Below are 18,004 nucleotides of genomic sequence, written 5' to 3'. Positions count from 1 at the left end.
TTTCTCTGTCTCTCCCTCTCTCTTTCTCTTTCTTTCTCTCTCTTCTTATCTTTCTCCTTTTCTCTCTCTCCTCTCTCTCTCTCTCTCTCTCTCTCTCTCTCTCTCCTCTCTCATCTTTTCCTTTTCTCTCTCTCCCTCTCTCTTTCTTCTTTCTTTCTCTCTCTCTCTTGTCTTTCTCCTTTTCTCTGTCTCTCCCTCTCTCTTTCTTCTTTCTTTCTCTCTCTCTTATCTTTCTCCTTTTCTCTCTCTCTCTTTTCTCTTCTCTCTCTCTCTCTCTCTCTCTCTCTCTCTCTCTTATCTTTCTCCTTTTCTCTCTCTCTCTCTCTCTTATCTTTCTCCTTTTCTCTCTCTCTCCCTCTCTCTCTATCTTTCTCCTTTTCTCTCTCTCTCCCTCTCTCTTTTTTCTTTCTTCTCTTCTCTCTCATCTTTCTCATTTTCTCTCTCTCTCTCCTCTCTCTCTCTCTCTCTCTCTCTCTCCCCTCTCTCTTTCTTCTTTCTTTCTCTCTCTCTCCTTTTCTCTCTCTCTCTCTCTTATCTTTCTCCTTTTCTCTCTCTCTCCCTCTCTCTCTTATCTTTCTCCTTTTCTCTCTCTCTCCCTCTCTCTTTCTTCTTTCTTTCTCTCTCTCTCTCATCTTTCTCATTCTCTCTCTCTCTCTCTCTCTCTCTCTCTCTCTCTCTCTCTCTCTCTCTTATCTTTCTCCTTTTCTCTCTCTCTCCCTCTCTCTTTCTTCTTTCTTTCTCTCTCTCTCTCTCTCTCTTATCTTTCTCATTTTCTCTCTCTCTCCCTCTCTCTTTCTTCTTTCTTTCTCTCTCTCTCTCTCTCTCTCTCTCTCTCTCTCTCTCTCTCTCTCTCTCTCTCTCTTTCTTCTTTCTTTCTCTCTCTCTCTCTCTCTTATCTTTCTCCTTTTCTCTCTCTCCCTCTCTCTTTCTTCTTTCTTTCTTTCTCTCTCTCTCTTGTCTTTCTCCTTTTCTCTGTCTCTCCCTCTCTATTTCTTCTTTCTTTCTATCTCTCTCTTATCTTTCTCCTTTTCTGTCTCTCTCCCTCTCTCTTTCTTCTTTCTTTCTTTCTTTCTTTCTTTCTTTCTCTCTCTCTTATCTTTCTCCTTTTCTCTCTCTCTCTCTCTCTCTCTCTCTCTCTCTCTCTCTCTCTCTCTCTCTCTCTCTCTCTCTCTCTCTCTCATCTTTCTCCTTTTCTCTCCCTCTCTCATCTTTCTCCTTTTCTCTCTCTCTCTCTCTCTCGCTCTCTCTCTCTCTCTCTCTCTTATCTTTCTCCTTTTCTCTCTCTCTCCCTCTTTCTTCTTTCTTTCTCTTTCTCTCTTATCTTTCTCCTTTTCTCTCTCTCTCTCTCTCTCTCACTCTCTCTCTTGTCTTTCTCCTTTTCTCTGTCTCTCACTCTCTCTCTCTCTCACTCTCTCTCTCTCTTATCTTTCTCCTTTTCTCTCTCTCACTCTCTCTCACTCTCTCTCACTCTCTCTCTCTCTCTCTCTCACTCTCTCTCACTCTCTCTTTCCATTACAGCCTCTGTCTGCACTTTCATAATGGCTACAGAAAGTAGTTGAGAATAATGATGGACCAGCACATACAGGGATGAGGATTGCTAAAAGGGGACCATTAAAAAAAACTCACACAAGTTAATGGCCACACTAAAAAAATCTTACCTTCATTTTGGTCCCGCCAAGCAAAGGGTCTTATTATTTTTTATAAAGGTGTAGGATCACCCTGATGCAGGAGAACTTTCCTGCAATGCAAGACATTTAAAACCTGTAGTGTATTTGAGATTTAAAAATCTCTTGTCTCTTAATGAAAATACTTAATAGAAAGCCTCAAGGTTCAGAGGTTAGCTATGTCCATAAACCTTTTACAAATGTTAAATATCTCTCTGTGTGTGTGTGTGTGTGTGTGTGTGTGTGTGTGTGTGTGTGTGTGTGTGTGTGTGTGTGTGTGTGTGTGTGTGTGTGTGTGTGTGTGTGTGTGTGTGTGTGTGTGTGTGTGTGTGTGTGTGTGTGTGCGCGTGCGTGCGTGTGTGTGTGTGTGCGACAGGTGGAGGAGGCCTTGGAGGCAGTGAAAAATGCCACCAACGAGCAGGACCTGGCCAACCGCTTCAAGGAGTTCGGCAAGGAGATGGTGAAGCTCAACTATGTGGCTGCCCGCAGACAGCAGGTAACACAGACACACTCACACTGACAGGTCATAGTCAAATGAGCTTGTGTTACAGAGAAACGGGAAGACTGCTCACGCACACACACACACACAACTGTACCTCCAGCACCATTATCCCCTCTAACCGTCAGTGATGTGTTAAACCTCGAGACGATCAGATCCAGCCTGGGGAACTGTAGAATGAAACCAGTAGCCCGGGCCGACACATTTAAAAAACAGATAGATAGACGGAGAGCCCGTCGGCTCTTACCAAGACACAGCGAGGACTCTGATTCTCTATCATAGCAGTACATCACACACACGCACTCGTGCACAAAGCAAGCTGAGACAGTCTCTGTCATGGCACTACATCACACCACTGTCTCTATAGCCAGCCTAGGGAGAGGGAAACGACTCTGCTCCCAGCACCAAGCTATGCTCTCGGTCATAACTGATCGCCTTCTCCAAAAGCACGTTTAAAAGCTGAGCTGTAGCCGTGGATTTGTGACTGTGCCGTAGCACACCGTTTCTGACCGAGGAATGACTGAGCGTGCGTCTCACATGGGGACACTGCTTTTGGGCAGGGCCCACAGACTTCTGGCCAAAAGGAGTGCACTAGATTGGGAACAGGGTGCCATTTGGGACACGTGCGGGACAAGTTGAGCTGCCATCTCTCGGTTGGCTGACTCACATCTCAGCGTACCTAGAAATGCCTCTTAAAACATCGCCATGGAAAAATAATTTCGGAATTCAGGGGAAATTGTTAATGTCTTTTAGTGCCTTCTTTAAACCTCCACTAAGTTTGGGTACTTTTGGGAAGTGGCACGTCTTTCAGGGAATGCTTTTTTACCTTTCTTAGAAGGAGACCTCTTAATAATGCATACGTAGAGTTTTGACAGGAAATCCGTAATAAGTCATGTGTTACACTCTCAGTCGGAACTGTTGGGTCACGCAAGTTGCACTCTTCGAGGGGACTGGCTTCACATAAAATGTACGTCTTTACATCAAGAAGGTCTGTCTATCAAGGCTTTATGGTGTGTGAATAGAATACGCGTAGACATATTGAATGAAGCCCATGCAATTTAAAGCCCTCAAGGTTGAACGTTCAAATCAACACACATCTTAGGCCCACAATAATGGTATGTGACGATTCATTTGAGTGTGTTTCATTAAATATTCAGCCTTCGTTTGGATATTATCTTGAGAGTGATTTCAAACAAAGTGACAGTACCTCACACTTTTCTAATCAATTCCAATACTGCTTCAAAACAAAAGTCAAATACGTTTTGTGTGTATGTCAAATTCTGCAGGTTTACTATGTTTATATGTAGCATGTCCTAACAAGTACAGCATTTCCTAAGCAATATAACATTTCTTAACCAGTATATCACATTTTCCTAACCAATATAACAATTCCTAACAAGTATACAGCATTTCCTACAGTATATAACGTTTCCTAAACAGTTTACAACCTTCCCTAACCAATATACAACTTCCTAATAGACACACACCGTCCTAACCGTCCTAATATTGAGTTGCACCGCCCAATTTTGCCCTCAGAACAGCCTCAATTCGTCAGGGCATGGACTCTACAAGGTGTCTAAAGCGTTCCACAGGGATGCTGGCCCATGTTGACTCCAATGCTTCATACAGTTGTGTCAAGTTGGCTGGATGTCCTTTCAGTAGTGTACCATTCTCGATACACACAGGGAACAGTTGATCGTGAAAAACCCAGCAGCGCTGCAGTTCTTGATGCAAACCGGTGCAGTCTATGTCATGGAAAGAACAGGTGTCCTTAATGTTTTGTTTACTCAGTGTAACATTTCCTAACCATAACATTTTCTAGACAATATATAACATTTCCTAAACAGTACACATGTCCTAAACATTATACAGTATTTCCTAAACAGTCTACAACATTTCCTAACCCACCCGTCTCATTTTCAGGAGCTGAAAGACCCCCAATGCCGGGACGAAATGGCAGCGGCACGCGGCGCCCTGAAGAAGAACGCCACCATGCTCTACACTGCCTCGCAGGCCTTCCTGCGCCACCCGGACGTGGCGGCAACGCGCGCCAACCGCGACTACGTCTTCAAGCAGGTGCAGGAGGCCATCGGGGGCATCAGCAGCGCCGCCCAGGCCACCTCGCCCGGCGACGAGAAGCACGGCCACGCTGGCATCGGCGAGCTGGCCGCGGCCCTCAACGAGTTTGACGTGAGTACCGTAACCGATTTGCCTCTCCTCAGTCGGAAGTGTTGTGTGGAGTTCTACGGTGTCGGCAAGGCTGTGAGTCTGGCTGTGGTCTATTTCTAAGGCCGTGCCCAGGTGGGTCCCAGGCAGTGGTTTCCGTTTCCTTCCCTTCCTCTCTCTGTGCTCTGTGGCTACATCACAAGTATTAGCCTTGTATCCATGTGTTCTCCAAAAGTGAAACCGTTCTGGCCAAGCGTCTTTGAAACGGATTCTTGTATTGTATTGATGCTTTTTGGGGGAGACACGTTTGAGTGTTTGACAGTTGTCCAGAGTACTTTACACTTGATCTACTCTACGGTACTGTACACCCATGGACTTGCACAGAGAGACAGAACAGTGAATGCAGCTGACTAGCATTACCACTGAATCCATCCACTGATATACTCTCACACTCCCCCAAAGCCTTGAACGATCTGGATTCAGAGAGACTTTTGCCTTCTTTTTCAACAAACTGCTTGGGTTGTCTCTGTTGCCTCTGCTTTCATAATAGATTGCTTTGACACCCTTTTCATGACGTACGACGTGATAAAGGTCTATCTGCAACCGCAGCCAACAATTATATCAGACCATGAATTATTCAACTAACATTTGCAAAGGGAGAGAGAGTCACAGAGGCACACACACACTAACGCACGCACACACACACACACACACACACACACACACACACACACACACACACACACACACACACACACACACACACACACACACACAGACACACAGCCAGACACACAGCCAGACACACAGCCAGACAAGACACACAAACACACTTCCGTTTCCCACCTCAGGTGTGTGGGACTGACTTTCCCAAATTCATCTCTTCAGTCTTTTGATTCCCCAACACAGCCTGCAATACCATCACGTAGGTATTGCATATCGTCCTGTTATTTCCTCTGTGATGATATGATTTACAGTAACTTCGACAGATGACTTAATTCACCTGCGTACGGGCTGAGCATTTTTAAACGTCGCTATTTGATCAAAGATTACTCTGAGGCAGGTCATTTACAAGCTGAACAAATGGCACCTCAGCAGATAAGTCCGTGTACATTATTGTGTATTGTCCTATCTAGTGTACTACTTTTTACCAGAGCCCTACGAGCACCATATAGGGAATAGGGTGCCGTGAAACCCTGCTGTTTTCATTCATCTTTGTATGTAATCTTTCATTTAACTTCCCTTTCAGTACACATGTTTTCATTCATCTCTGTATGTAATATTTCATTTAACTTCCCTTTAAGTACACATGTTTTCATTCTTCTCTGTATGTAATCTTTCATTTAACTTCCCTTTAAGTACACATGTTTTCATTCATCTTTGTATGTAATCTTTCATTTAACCTCCCTTTCAGTACACATGTTTTCATTCATCTCTGTATGTAATATTTCATTTAACTTCCCTTTCAGTACACACACTGGCAGCACTGGAGGAATACATCAATTACAAGGATATTCCTAAATATTATTGCAAACATGTACAAAGAAGTGGCGTCAAACGGTGGCAAATACCAGAATGGTTTCTGCTGCTTAGAGAAATATGACTAAATGCTCCCACCTAGTGGCCGACGACTGTAAATACACATTCGACTGATCACAGTGGATTGAATTCAGAGCAGTGCCCATCTCAGACTAGGAGTGCTGATCAGAGCGACTGGCTGTCTGTCGTCATACTGACTATACATGGACTGAAAGTTAACCGTTCTTATGATTAAATTAAAATGCAATTCAACATTCTTCATTAGATATTCAACTCAAACCAGCAACCTTTTGGTTTGATTGATTGGGCATGTATTATTGTCATTGTAGTTAGAAGCGTGGCTTTGAATACATTAGCAGCTATTAAATGCATTTTTGGTTAATCTGATAGTATTCCATGTCATGAGGGTATTATGCCTGAAGTGTAAAGTGGTTGTGCATGGGACTTTTAGTAGGCTGTAGTGCAACAAAAACACATCACTCGTGTGTTATCCTTTGGCTTGGCTAGCATACCATGTAGTTTGTGGTCCTCTTAAAGTGTCCGCATGCTTTCCACCCTAAACAGTTCGGAACAGTTTGGGCATATATTATGACGCCATTTATCATTATTTGTTTATTTTATGGCTGTCTGTGACTTCATTTGTCTCAGATGTAAGCCGAAGTTTGATAGCTAAGTCTACGCCTCTACGTCGGTGATTGGTCAACAGTAGGGATTCTTCAAGTCTTTGCTGTCATTCAGCGAGAGACGACTCGTTTTCATGCACGTTTTTCAAGGGAACCTAGAATGCAGATCACAGGAGGCTGCTGAGGGGAGGACAGCTCCTAATAATGTCTGGAACAGAGCAAATGGAAACCATGTGTTGGTTGTATTTGATACCAGTCCACATATTCCACATATTCTGTTCCAGCCATTACCATAAGCCCGTCCTCCCCAATTAAGGTGCCACCAACCTCCTGTGATGCAGACACCTTTACAGGGCATGATGTGCTGTAAATAGACCACAGGTAGACCGGTAGCTGAATTTCATTTGTATTATAGTGACCCCATGTGGCGAAGTTGAAAATTGCAAGCTTGTCTCTACAACTGTCACTCAACACCTGCAATGTAGGTGAGGCTAACACTTGCTTAGATATATCAAATGCAAAGCCTAAACATCACATTGAATGTGTTAAACATTTTTCAAATGGTGGTGAATATATAGCCTGGTCCCAGATCTGTTATTGTGTTGTACAGACAACTCGTGTGGTCATTGGCTATACAGAACAAACAGATCTATAAGTCTGGATAAACATGATCAACATCCAAGATGACAGCTGTAAAGTTTGGCGTGTTGGAAGTTTTTCATTTACGATTTTATATATAACATTTATTGATACTGGCCCTTTTTGTACATCATGTTGATGTCCTTTCAACAAGGTATGCGGTTTTAAACAGAAGATCAGGCTCAAAGACCAGATTGGCACAAAGCATTTTGTCCACGGGAAATACACCCTATTTAACACGTTCGTAAATATCCCAGCTGGCACAGTCCCTCCAAAAGGGTGATTAAGGTCGGAGGTAAATGCCAAATCGATGGTGGAAACCTGTCACGCCCTGACCTTAGAGAGCTTTTATGTCTCTATTTTGGTTTGGTCAGTGTGTGATTTGGGGTGGACATTCTATGTTTTGTATTTCTTTGTTTTGGCCGGGTATGGTTCTCAATCAGGGACAGCTGACTATCGTTGTCGCTGATTGGGAACCATACTTAGGTAGCTTTTCCCCACCTATGTTTTGTTGGTAGTTGTTTTCTGTTTAGTGTTCTGCACCTGACAGGACTGTTTCGGTTTCGTTTTATTCACTTTGTTATTTTGTTCTAGTGTTCAGTTTAATAAAAGTCATGAACACTTACCACGCTACGCTTTGGTCCGATTCTTCCTCATCAGACGACGACGACCGTTACAAAACCTCTTAATTACTCTATGCCTGTTACTGTCTGGACATGTTCATCAGTTCCCCGGCCCATTTTCTAGTCAGGAATCCATTGGAGCAGTGGCATGCTACAATGGAGAAAGACAGAAGGGTAGGAGCCCTCTCTTTCAGGTATGCATAATAAACAGGGAATTTACAGACCTTGATCCTGACAACCAACCTAATCCTCCTGCTTCCATCTGCTGTCCGAGCGCGACGTGGGGACCAGGCAAGGATGCCAAGTGAGGCCCCGGACGAGACAGTCTGGTGTGCCGAATGGATGTGGAACGAAACGGGGATAGGGGCAGTGGACCTGAAAGGCAACCCCTAGGTCAGATGGCAGGGCGAATCCTGGATGGAGCTTCAGTGCAGCGATTGGACTGCAGAGAGTCAACACTCATCTCAAGTGAACAATTTTAGCTGACAGTTTCAACAGATGAGGAGTACTTGACTCTAGAGAAGGTGTTTCCCACGTGAGGGCGACCCATCCTTCATCTCGACGTTAGAAGCCTTCTTCCTAAGATCGAGGAAGTTCGCCTACACTCCGGTAACTGTAAGGTGGGAGGGCTTTGAAACATGGCTAGACGGTTTGATTAAAAAACACATTGACGTTGTAATTGATGTAGGAATTAGAAGAGACTGCAATCGCGAAGGCGGGGGAGTTTGTATTTATGTAAGATCAGATATTGGGTTCAACTATAGATCAGATTTAAGCCCTGACTTAATTAACTATAGATCAGATTTAAGCTGTGTGGTTGGACATGATATTACCAAATTGCAAACCCATTATAGTCGGAACCTGTTACAGACCACCAGAACAGCATAAAGTTTATGAATTGTTGGAGGAGACTTGTTCCAACTGTACAGATTTTGGTAAATCAAAAGTTATTGTTAATGGTGATTTTAATTGTAATACAGACATGCTCAAAAAGGAAAATGCTACGTTTTAAAGCTCTTAAGAATTGATGTAATCTGTTTTCTTTACACCAGCTGATTAATCAGCCCACCAGGGTCTGGTCCTTCTACCCAAACCATCATTGACTTTGTGTCGGATAGATCAAAGATATCAAACAGTGGGGTTGTAAACTATGGGCTCAGCGAGCCTTGCATCATTTTCTGTACAAGGAAGGTTCATAAAACTGTTTTTAATTGGCATAACTCAAATAAAAATGAGGTCTATGAAGAGCTATAGTGAAGATATTTTTGTTCATTGTTTGAGTAAATTGGACTGGTCTGCCTTATTAAAATGCAATGAGGTGAAAAATGCCCGCAGCAATTTTAAATGATTGTTTTTAGATGCTGTAGACAAGCATGCTCCAGAAAAAAATGTTAGAACTAAGCAAAGAACAGAACCATGGATAAACGATAACATTTTAAAGGCATTTAAGCTTAGATATGAACGCTTTGTAGAGTTCATGAAATCCAGGGCAGATTGTATTATTTATAAACATTAAGAAATTAGGTTAACAGGATGATAGAGAAGGTCAAGAAAGATTATTTTAATGTCAACATATTTGAGAATGGCGTGTGAAGCTGTTTGGTTACGGTAACAGATTCAAGCTCAACGTCTTAGCTTGGACTTTGGAGGAAAGGTCACATCAGGCAAGACTGTGGTTGCTGCAGACAGTCTGAATAGCTATTTTACGACTATAGCTAATACATTAGTTAGAGTTACCTTGTCAGTCAGATTGTTATGGGGAAAGTCATGTCCAGCAGTGTTGCTCGCAGCAGGGGATTCAAGTCAGGGCGACAGGGTAGACTAGTGGTTAGAGCGTTGGACTAATAACCGGTAGGTTGCAAGTTCAAACCCCCGAGCTGACAAGGTACAAATCTGTTGCCCTTGAACAGTTAACCCACTGTTCCTAGGCTGTCATTGAAAATGAGGATTTGTTCTTAACTGACTTGCCTAGTTAAATAAAGGTTAAAAAAAAAGTAAAGTCTGAGTCAACTGTGCTAAAGAGGCTGAAAGAACTTGACCATTCCAAATGAACTGGCCTTGACAACATTTCTCCCAGATTCCTAAAGGAAGCTGTGGTAATTATCACCCCCTGTGTAACTCACGTTGTGAATCTGTCTGTTGAACTAGGGTGTTTTCCCAGTGAACTAAAACTCAAGGGTCATTCCTCAACAACAAAATTATAATAAGTTAGATCATGGAAACTATCGGCCTGTCTCAATCCTGTGTGTTTTATCGAAGGTGATGATTATGTTCAAGCAGATTATATTTCCCTACATAACCCACCACAGTATATGAGCTCCAATCTGGCTTTAGGAAATCCCATTCCACCCACACTTGCCTACTATATCTAACTGACGACATCAGGAAGGAAGTAGGTGGAGGGACATTTTGTGTTATGCTTTTGTTAGATCTCCAAAAGGTGTTTGATACAATGAATCATGAGATTCTGTTAATCAAACTAATAGCAATGGGCTTTAACGACTTAGCCGTAAAATGGGTTAGCTCTTATCTGCAAGGAAGAGAACGGATGGTGGATGTATATGGGACCTTGTCTAAACCAATAAATCTTGAACTGCGGGGTACCCCAAGGGAGTGTGCTGGGTTCACTTTTCTTTCCGTGTATATAAATGATCTGAAATCTGCCTGTACATGTAACTTTTTCCTCTATATAGATGGTTCTGCACTGTTGGTTTCCCACAAAGACATAAAAGTGGTTGAGAAAGCTGAGCTTCTGAATGTCAGCAAATACCTATATGACAACAAGCTGTCACTTCATCTTGGAAAAACAGATTCCATATTGTTCGGGTCCAAAGGGAAACTGAGGAAATCGCCAAATGTTAAGGTGGTAGTGGGTGACATAACAGCAAAATACGTTGCATCCTGCAGCACTAACTCCCAAAAAGTTTTGGGACACTAAAGTCTATGGAGAATAAGACCACCTCCTCTCAGCTGCCCACTGCACCGAGGCTAGGAAACACTGTCACCACCGATAAATCCATGATAATCGAGAATTCCATGAGCATTCCTCTACGGCTGGCCAACAGCCGTAGAGCCACGCGTTCCACATGGCTACCCCAATCCCGGCCAACAGCTCTACACCCCTGCAGCAACTGGCCCAAGCCCCCCCCCCCCCCCACTTCTCCTAAACCCAACTCCAGACAAATCCCTACAAATCAGCTGGGCTAGACAATCTGGACCATCTCTTCCTAAAATTATCCGCCGCCATTGTCGCAACCCCTTATTACTAGTCTGTTCAACCTCGCTTTTGTATAGTCTGAGATTCCTAAAGATTGGAAAGCGGCCTCGTTCATCCCCCCTCTTCAAAGGGGGAGACACTCTAGACCCAAACTGTTACAGACCTATCTCTATCCTGCCCTGCCTTTCTAAAGTCTTCGAAAGCCAAGTGAACAAACAGATCACCAAATCCCAACGTACCTTCTCCGCTATATGCAATCCGGTTTCCGAGCTGGTTACAGGTGCACCTCAGCCACGCTCAAGGCCCTAAACGATATCATAACCACCATCGATAAAAAACAGTACTATGCAGCCATCTTCATCGACCTGGCCAAGGCTTTCGACTCTGTCAATCACCACATTCTTATCGGCAGACTCAGCAGCCTTGGTTTCTCTAATGACTGCCTCGCCTGGTTCACTAACTACTTCTCAGATAGAGTTCAGTGTGTCAAATCGGAGGGCCTGTTGTCCGGACCTCTGGCAGTCTCTATGGGGGTGCCACAGGGTTCAATTCTCGGGCCGACTTTTGTATGTATCAGTGATGTCGATCTTGCTGCTGGGGATTTTTTGATCCACCTCAACGCAGACGCCACCATTCTGTATACATCTGGCCTTTCTTTGTACACTGTGTTAACAAACCTCCAAACGAGCTTCAAAGCCATACAACACTCCTCCCGTGGCCTCCAACTGCTCTTAAACGCTAGTAAAACTAAATGCATGCTCTTCAACCGATCGCTGCCCACACCCGCGGCCCGCATAGCATCACTACTCTGGGCGGTTCTGACTTAGAATATGTGGACAACTATAGTTTTGGAAAGTCGGTTAGGACACCTACTTCCTGCATGACACAAATAATTTTTCCAGCAATTGTTTACAGACAGATTATTTAAATTATAATTCATTCTCTGTATCATAATTCCAGTGGGTCAGAAGTTTACATGCACTAAGTTGAATGTGCCTTTAAACAGCTTGTAAATTTCCAGAAAATAATGTCAGGCTTTCGAAGCTTTTGATAGGCTAATTTACATAATTTGAGTCAATTGGAGGTGTACCTGTGGATGTATTTCAAGGCCTACCTTCAAACTGAGTGCCTCTTTGCTTGACATCATGGGAAAATCAAAAGAAAAAATGTAGACCTCCACAAGTCTGGTTCATCCTTGGGAGCAATTTCCAAACGCCTGAAGGGACCAGGTTCATCTGTACAAATAATAGTACGCAAGTATAAACACCATGGGACCACGCAACCGTCATACCGCTCAGGATGGAGACACGTTCTGGCCATTCAGCAAGGAAGAAGTCACTGCTCCAAAACCGCCATAAAAAAAAGAGACTACGGCTTGCAACTGCACATACGGACAAAGATCATACTTTTTGGAGAAATGTCCTCTGGTCTGATGAAACAAAAATAGAACTGTTTGGCCATAATGACCATCGTTATGTTTGGAGGAAAAAGGGGGAGGCTTGCAAGCCGAAGAACACAGTCCCAACCGTGAAGCACGGGGGTGGCAGCATCATGTTGTGGGGGTGCTTTCCTGCAGGAGAGCCTGGTGCACTTCACAAAATAGATGGCATCATGAGGCTGGAATATTTTGTGGATATATTGAAGCAACATCTCAAGACATCAGTCAGGAAGGTAAAGCTTGGTCACAAATGGGTCTTCTAAATGGACAATGACCCCAAGCATACTTCCAAAGTTGTGGCAAAATGGCTTAAGGACAACAAAGTCAAAGTATTGGAGTGGCCATCACAAAGCCCTGACCTCAGTCCTATAGAAAATGTGTGGGCAGAACTGAAAAAGCTTGTGTGAGCAAGGAGGCCAACAAACCTGACTCAGTTACACCAGCTCTGTCAGGAGGAATGGGCCGAAATTCACCCAACTTATTGTGGGAAGCTTGTCGAAGGCTACCTGAAATGTTTGACCCAAGTTAAACAATTTAAAGGCAGATACTAATTGGGTGTATGTAAACTTCTGACCCACTGGGAATGTGATGAAAGAAATAAAAGCTGAAATAAATCATTCTATTATTCTGGCATTTCACATTCTTAAAAAAATGTGGTGATCCTATCTGACCTAAGAAAGGGCATTTTTACTCGGATTAAATGTCATGAATTGTTTAAATGTATTTGGCTGAGGTGTATGTAAAATTCAGACTTCAACTGTACCTCATCCCCATATTTTTTTTCTTCTTTTTTGCACACCAGTATTTCTACTTGCACATCATCATCTGCACATCTATCACCCCAGTGTTAATTGCTCAATTGTAATTACTTCGCCACTATGGCCTATTTATTGCCTTAACTCCTCTCTTCATTTGCACTCATTGTATACAGATGTTCCATTGTGTTATTGACTGTATGTTTGTTTATGTGTAACTCTCTGTTGTTGTTTTTGCCGCACTGCTTTGCTTTATCTTGGCCAGGTCGCAGTTGTAAATGACAACTTGTTCTCAACTGGCCTACCTGGTTAAATAAAGGTGAAATAATAAAATAAGTAAACTCAGTTAATTATCTTGGATGTGTGCTAGATAACCATCTGACAGGGGAGAGAGCATGGCACAAAAATGTGTCTCCAAAGTGAACCATAAAATGTGCTTTCTGGCTATAACCTCCAAAGAACTCGATAAGAATGCAATGGTGGCATTGGCAAGGGGCTCTTGTTCAGTGAATTCCAACCGCTCCCTCTACTGTGCCAATGTTACCTTCTCTGCAAAGGTACATGTTATGGTAATTCGATCTACTTTGCTTTTTATGTAAAACAGTTTGGCTTTCAGAAAGCAAAAAGAGAAAAGCTAACTTGATTCCAGTAGGTAGGCAACAGTTAAATGAGACAAATTGCCCTCTGCCAGTCAGTGTGTGTGCTCCCCTGAAGTGGCTCGTTCATGATTGATTCCTGCTACACTATACCACACAGCCCCAGCCTGTGGACGGAGACAGTATATGTTAGGCAATGCAACGGCTGGACACACATACACGAAGAAACACACACACACACAAACACGTACACTCCTGTAGGACGATACACAGGTCGTAGGGTTCATGCACGTCCATGCGCACACACACACACACACATCCACAGTGCACACACATTGATTTCAGTAATGGAACTCTTCAGGAGATGGGTGTGTGTGATGACGGGGTCGATCAGTCCTGGTCTGCATCCCTAATGGCACCCTAATCCCCATCTAGGGACAATCAGGCTCTGGTCAAAAGTAGTGAACTTTATAGGGAATAGGGTGTCATGTCACCTCGGTGGACTGGTCTGGACCGAACTGGACTGGGTTGGACTGGGATTAGAAGGGATGGAGGGATGGATGGAAGCGGAAATAGGCCCAGCCAATCTATTCACAAATGAGTGAAGCAATCAAAAGGGAAGGCTGTTTGTTGATGTGAAGGAGGATAGCTGTGTAGTTTGTGTGTCAGATATATGATTTAGTCAAATGTATGTTGAGATGTATGTTGAGAGAATATTATATTTAACATTGGACAGAAAACATTGGACACATTGTAGAAAGCAATTGGACACATTGTAGAAAGCATTGGACACATTGTAGAAAGCATTGGACACATTGTAGAAAGCATTGGACACATTGTACAAAGCATTGGACACATTGTAGAAAGCATTGGACACATTGTAGAAAGCAATTGGACACATTGTAGAAAGCATTGGACACATTGTAGGAAGCATTGGACACATTATAGAAAGCATTGGACACATTGTAGAAAGCATTGGACACATTGTAGAAAGCATTGGACACATTGTAGAAAGCATTGGACACATTGTAGAAAGCATTGGACACATTGTAGAAAGCAGTGGACACATTGTAGAAAGCATTGGACACATTGTAGAAAGCAGTGGACACATTGTAGAAAGCATTGGACACATTGTAGAAAGCATTGGACACATTGTAGAAAGCATTGGACACATTGTAGAAAGCAGTGGACACATTGTAGAAAGCATTGGACACATTATAGAAAGCAGTGGACTCCGGTAGCCTTTGGTCTTCACTCTTACTTTCTTCAACTTTTCAATCCAGCGTTTATTTTGTAATTGCATTTTGCATCAAAACAACCCCCCCCCCCTTCCCTCCAACACCTAGCCCCTGATCAGAGAGAATGTAATATGTCAGACGACAGAGCATGTCGCATGCTCACACTTCCTCACCTCCCCAGGCCAAATGAATATTCATCACTCCCAGAACCAACCAGCACTCCAGACCAGGGGAAGGTGTCTAATGAAAAACACCAACAAAGTACATCTCTTCTATTATTTTAGATCAAATATCCTTATTTTATTACTCCATCTATTACCTCATCTTTTCTCATTTCTGCCAACTCCTTCTCTACCAAAGCTAATGAATCCCACACAGTGACCTTTGGAGAAGGAGCAGGCAAATGACACTGCTCTGCAGTAGAAGTTAGCCAAGCTATATTGAATGTATTGTTAGTCTGTGTGTATTCAGTACCGCCTCTCTGCATTGACTCTTTGGAACGAGTATCAAACTTTTGCGTTTGAACGACGAGTTGAATTACATTTTTTGGGGGTATTTAGTATCGATATCCCCTGTCCCACAGAGTAAGGCCTGCAGTGGCCTGTCAAGGTCGAGCCATGATTAAACCTTCCCAAATTAAAAAAAGGCCTTGTTGAGCTCTTTTAAAATAACGTAGCTCCGTTCTCTCCCCTCTCCTCTTATGAGCACACAGACAGACAGAAGGTTAGCTGAGGTCATTGAGCAATGTGACACTCAGACTAGAGCTGAGGCTGGAGAAGGAGAAGGAGAAGGACAAGGAGTAGGAGAAGGAGTAGGAGAAGGAGAAGGAGAAGGAGAAGGAGAAGGAGAAGGAGAAGGAGTAGGAGAAGGAGAAGGAGAAGGAGTAGGAGAAGGAGAAGGAGTAGGAGTAGGAGAAGGAGAAGGAGTAGGAGTAGGAGAAGGAGAAGGAGTAGGAGAAGGAGTAGGAGAAGGAGTAGGAGAAGGAGAAGGAGTAGGAGAAGGAGAAGGAGAAGGAGTAGGAGTAGGAGAAGGAGTAGGAGTAGGAGAAGGAGAAGGAGAAGGAGAAGGAGAAGGAGAAGGAGTAGGAGTAGGAGAAGGAGTAGGAGAAGGAGAAGGAGAAGGAGTAGGAGAAGGAGTAGGAGAAGGAGTAGGAGAAGGAGTAGGAGAAGGAGAAGGAGTAGGAGAAGGAGAAGGAGAAGGAGTAGGAGAAGGAGAAGGAGAAGGAGTAGGAGAAGGAGTAGGAGAAGGAGAAGGAGAAGGAGAAGGAAAAAGAGAAGGAGAAGGACAGAGGGAAATGAAAGGGCAGCTTATGAATAAGACTCCTCCTGACAAAACACTTTTAACATGAGAAGGTCAACTCAGGACATTTACTGGTAGCTCCCTGAACCCGAAAGATGCATTCATGTCCTTTTAATAATTTTTTTTAACCTTCAGGTTGTCCGATTTGAGGTTCAAATACATCTTTCATAAAGGAGAACGTACCTTTCAGGCTATTAACCTCAAATGACCCTTTGACTCCCTGATGAGAAAGCAGTGGGTATGGTGAGGGAGACCTGTTGGCTCCTCCAAAAGGCCAAAGCCGTACTTCATAATATGTTTAGAGAAGTGAGGAGGGTTGATTGATTTTATTTGACAGCCCCTATGTATTGCACTGTTTTTGTCCAGAGTCCTATTGGGGGGGCGGGGGGCGGAGATACTGGAGACTTCAGCTCGCACCCATATTATAGCCATAGTAGCTCACACTAGTGAGCCCAGCCACAGCCCCACAGTGGGTTGGGAGAGCTGGCAGACTCTGATGTGCTATACTAACTAGCTATGAACCGGGAGTGCGTTATGTCTGCTTCATAGGGGACTGGCTGGCTGACTGACGGACTGACTGACTGGCTGGCTGGCTGACTGGCCTGCTGTCTGGCTGGCTGGCTGGCTGACTGGCTGACTCACTGACTGGCTGATGGGCTGACTGGCTGACTGGCTGGCTGGCTGACTGGCCTGCTGGCTGGCTGGCTGGCTGGCTGACTGGCTGGCTGACTCACTGACTGGCTGATGGGCTGACTGGCTGACTTCTGTGATGACTGGGACTAGCCAAAGTCACATACACTAATGTTGCCTGTGCATGCAAACATTGACAGAGAGACCTACAGTATAGATAGACAGATAGACAGACAGGCAGACATACTCTCCCCTCTCTCTCTCTATCACTGTCCCTCCCCATCTCTCCGGCCTTGTGCTGCATTGAGCTACTGTACTAGCACACAGAGCCTTTTAAATATTGGCCCTCGGGGCCTCTGTCTCCCATTCAGATGAAATGGAACACCTAGAGCCATCAGCATTTGGATTGCAGAACAGGGCTAGCCGTGAATCACTGTTTGAGTCCCAAATGGCACCCTATACCCTATTTCATATTCCATATATAGTGGCGCACGTTTGACGAAATGGGCCATGGTCAAAAGTAGTGCACTGTATATTGAACAGGGTGCCATTAGTGACGCATCCACTATGTACACACAGAGCTAGAGTGAATACGCAACATTACAGCAATAATTACTCTTGGTAATGTCATGCAGTTAGTTGAAAGCTAACGCACGCACACGCGCGCACACACACACACACACACACACACACACACACACACACACATACACAAACTGGTAAAGACTCTGCTAGAGTATTGTGCTGGTAGGGATCTGACTGTCAAGCCAGGATACAAAGCAAGCTTCTTCCTTCGACCTGTTTCGTTGTACTGCTGTCTTCCCGTTAGTTGATATGAGCGGAGTTAGATGAGGAACGATGCCTCTGTCGGCGCCCTGCAGAGCTCTTTAATGTAATTGCATTTCACATCAAAATGATTGCCTCAAAGCTCCCCTCAGTCAATCCCTTTTACCCTTCTAGTAGCAAATGAGATGAGACTCTGGCTTTTGAGCTGCTGGACACACACACACACACACACACCAAACCAAACACACACTCACACAAACACACGCACACACACAAACAAACGCATGCACAC

General features: G+C 43.9%; 1 protein-coding gene across 1 annotated transcript in view; it reads left to right on the top strand.

Moving 5' to 3' along the window:
* The window catches only part of LOC109901063 (catenin alpha-2-like), a 651,970-nt gene that overhangs the window by 151,121 nt on the left and 482,845 nt on the right, over positions 1-18,004 (top strand). The window contains exons 5-6 of the mRNA XM_020497062.2: positions 2,041-2,160; positions 4,087-4,353. Of these exons, the coding sequence (XP_020352651.2) occupies positions 2,041-2,160; positions 4,087-4,353 (387 nt within the window). The remainder of the gene's footprint in view (positions 1-2,040; positions 2,161-4,086; positions 4,354-18,004) is intronic.

The sequence above is a fragment of the Oncorhynchus kisutch genome, linkage group LG12, assembly GCF_002021735.2.
Source record: "Oncorhynchus kisutch isolate 150728-3 linkage group LG12, Okis_V2, whole genome shotgun sequence".
Taxonomy (NCBI): Eukaryota; Metazoa; Chordata; class Actinopteri; order Salmoniformes; family Salmonidae; genus Oncorhynchus; species Oncorhynchus kisutch.
Note: the sequence above shows the minus strand (reverse complement) of the source record. Positions and strands in the feature narration are given on the sequence as shown.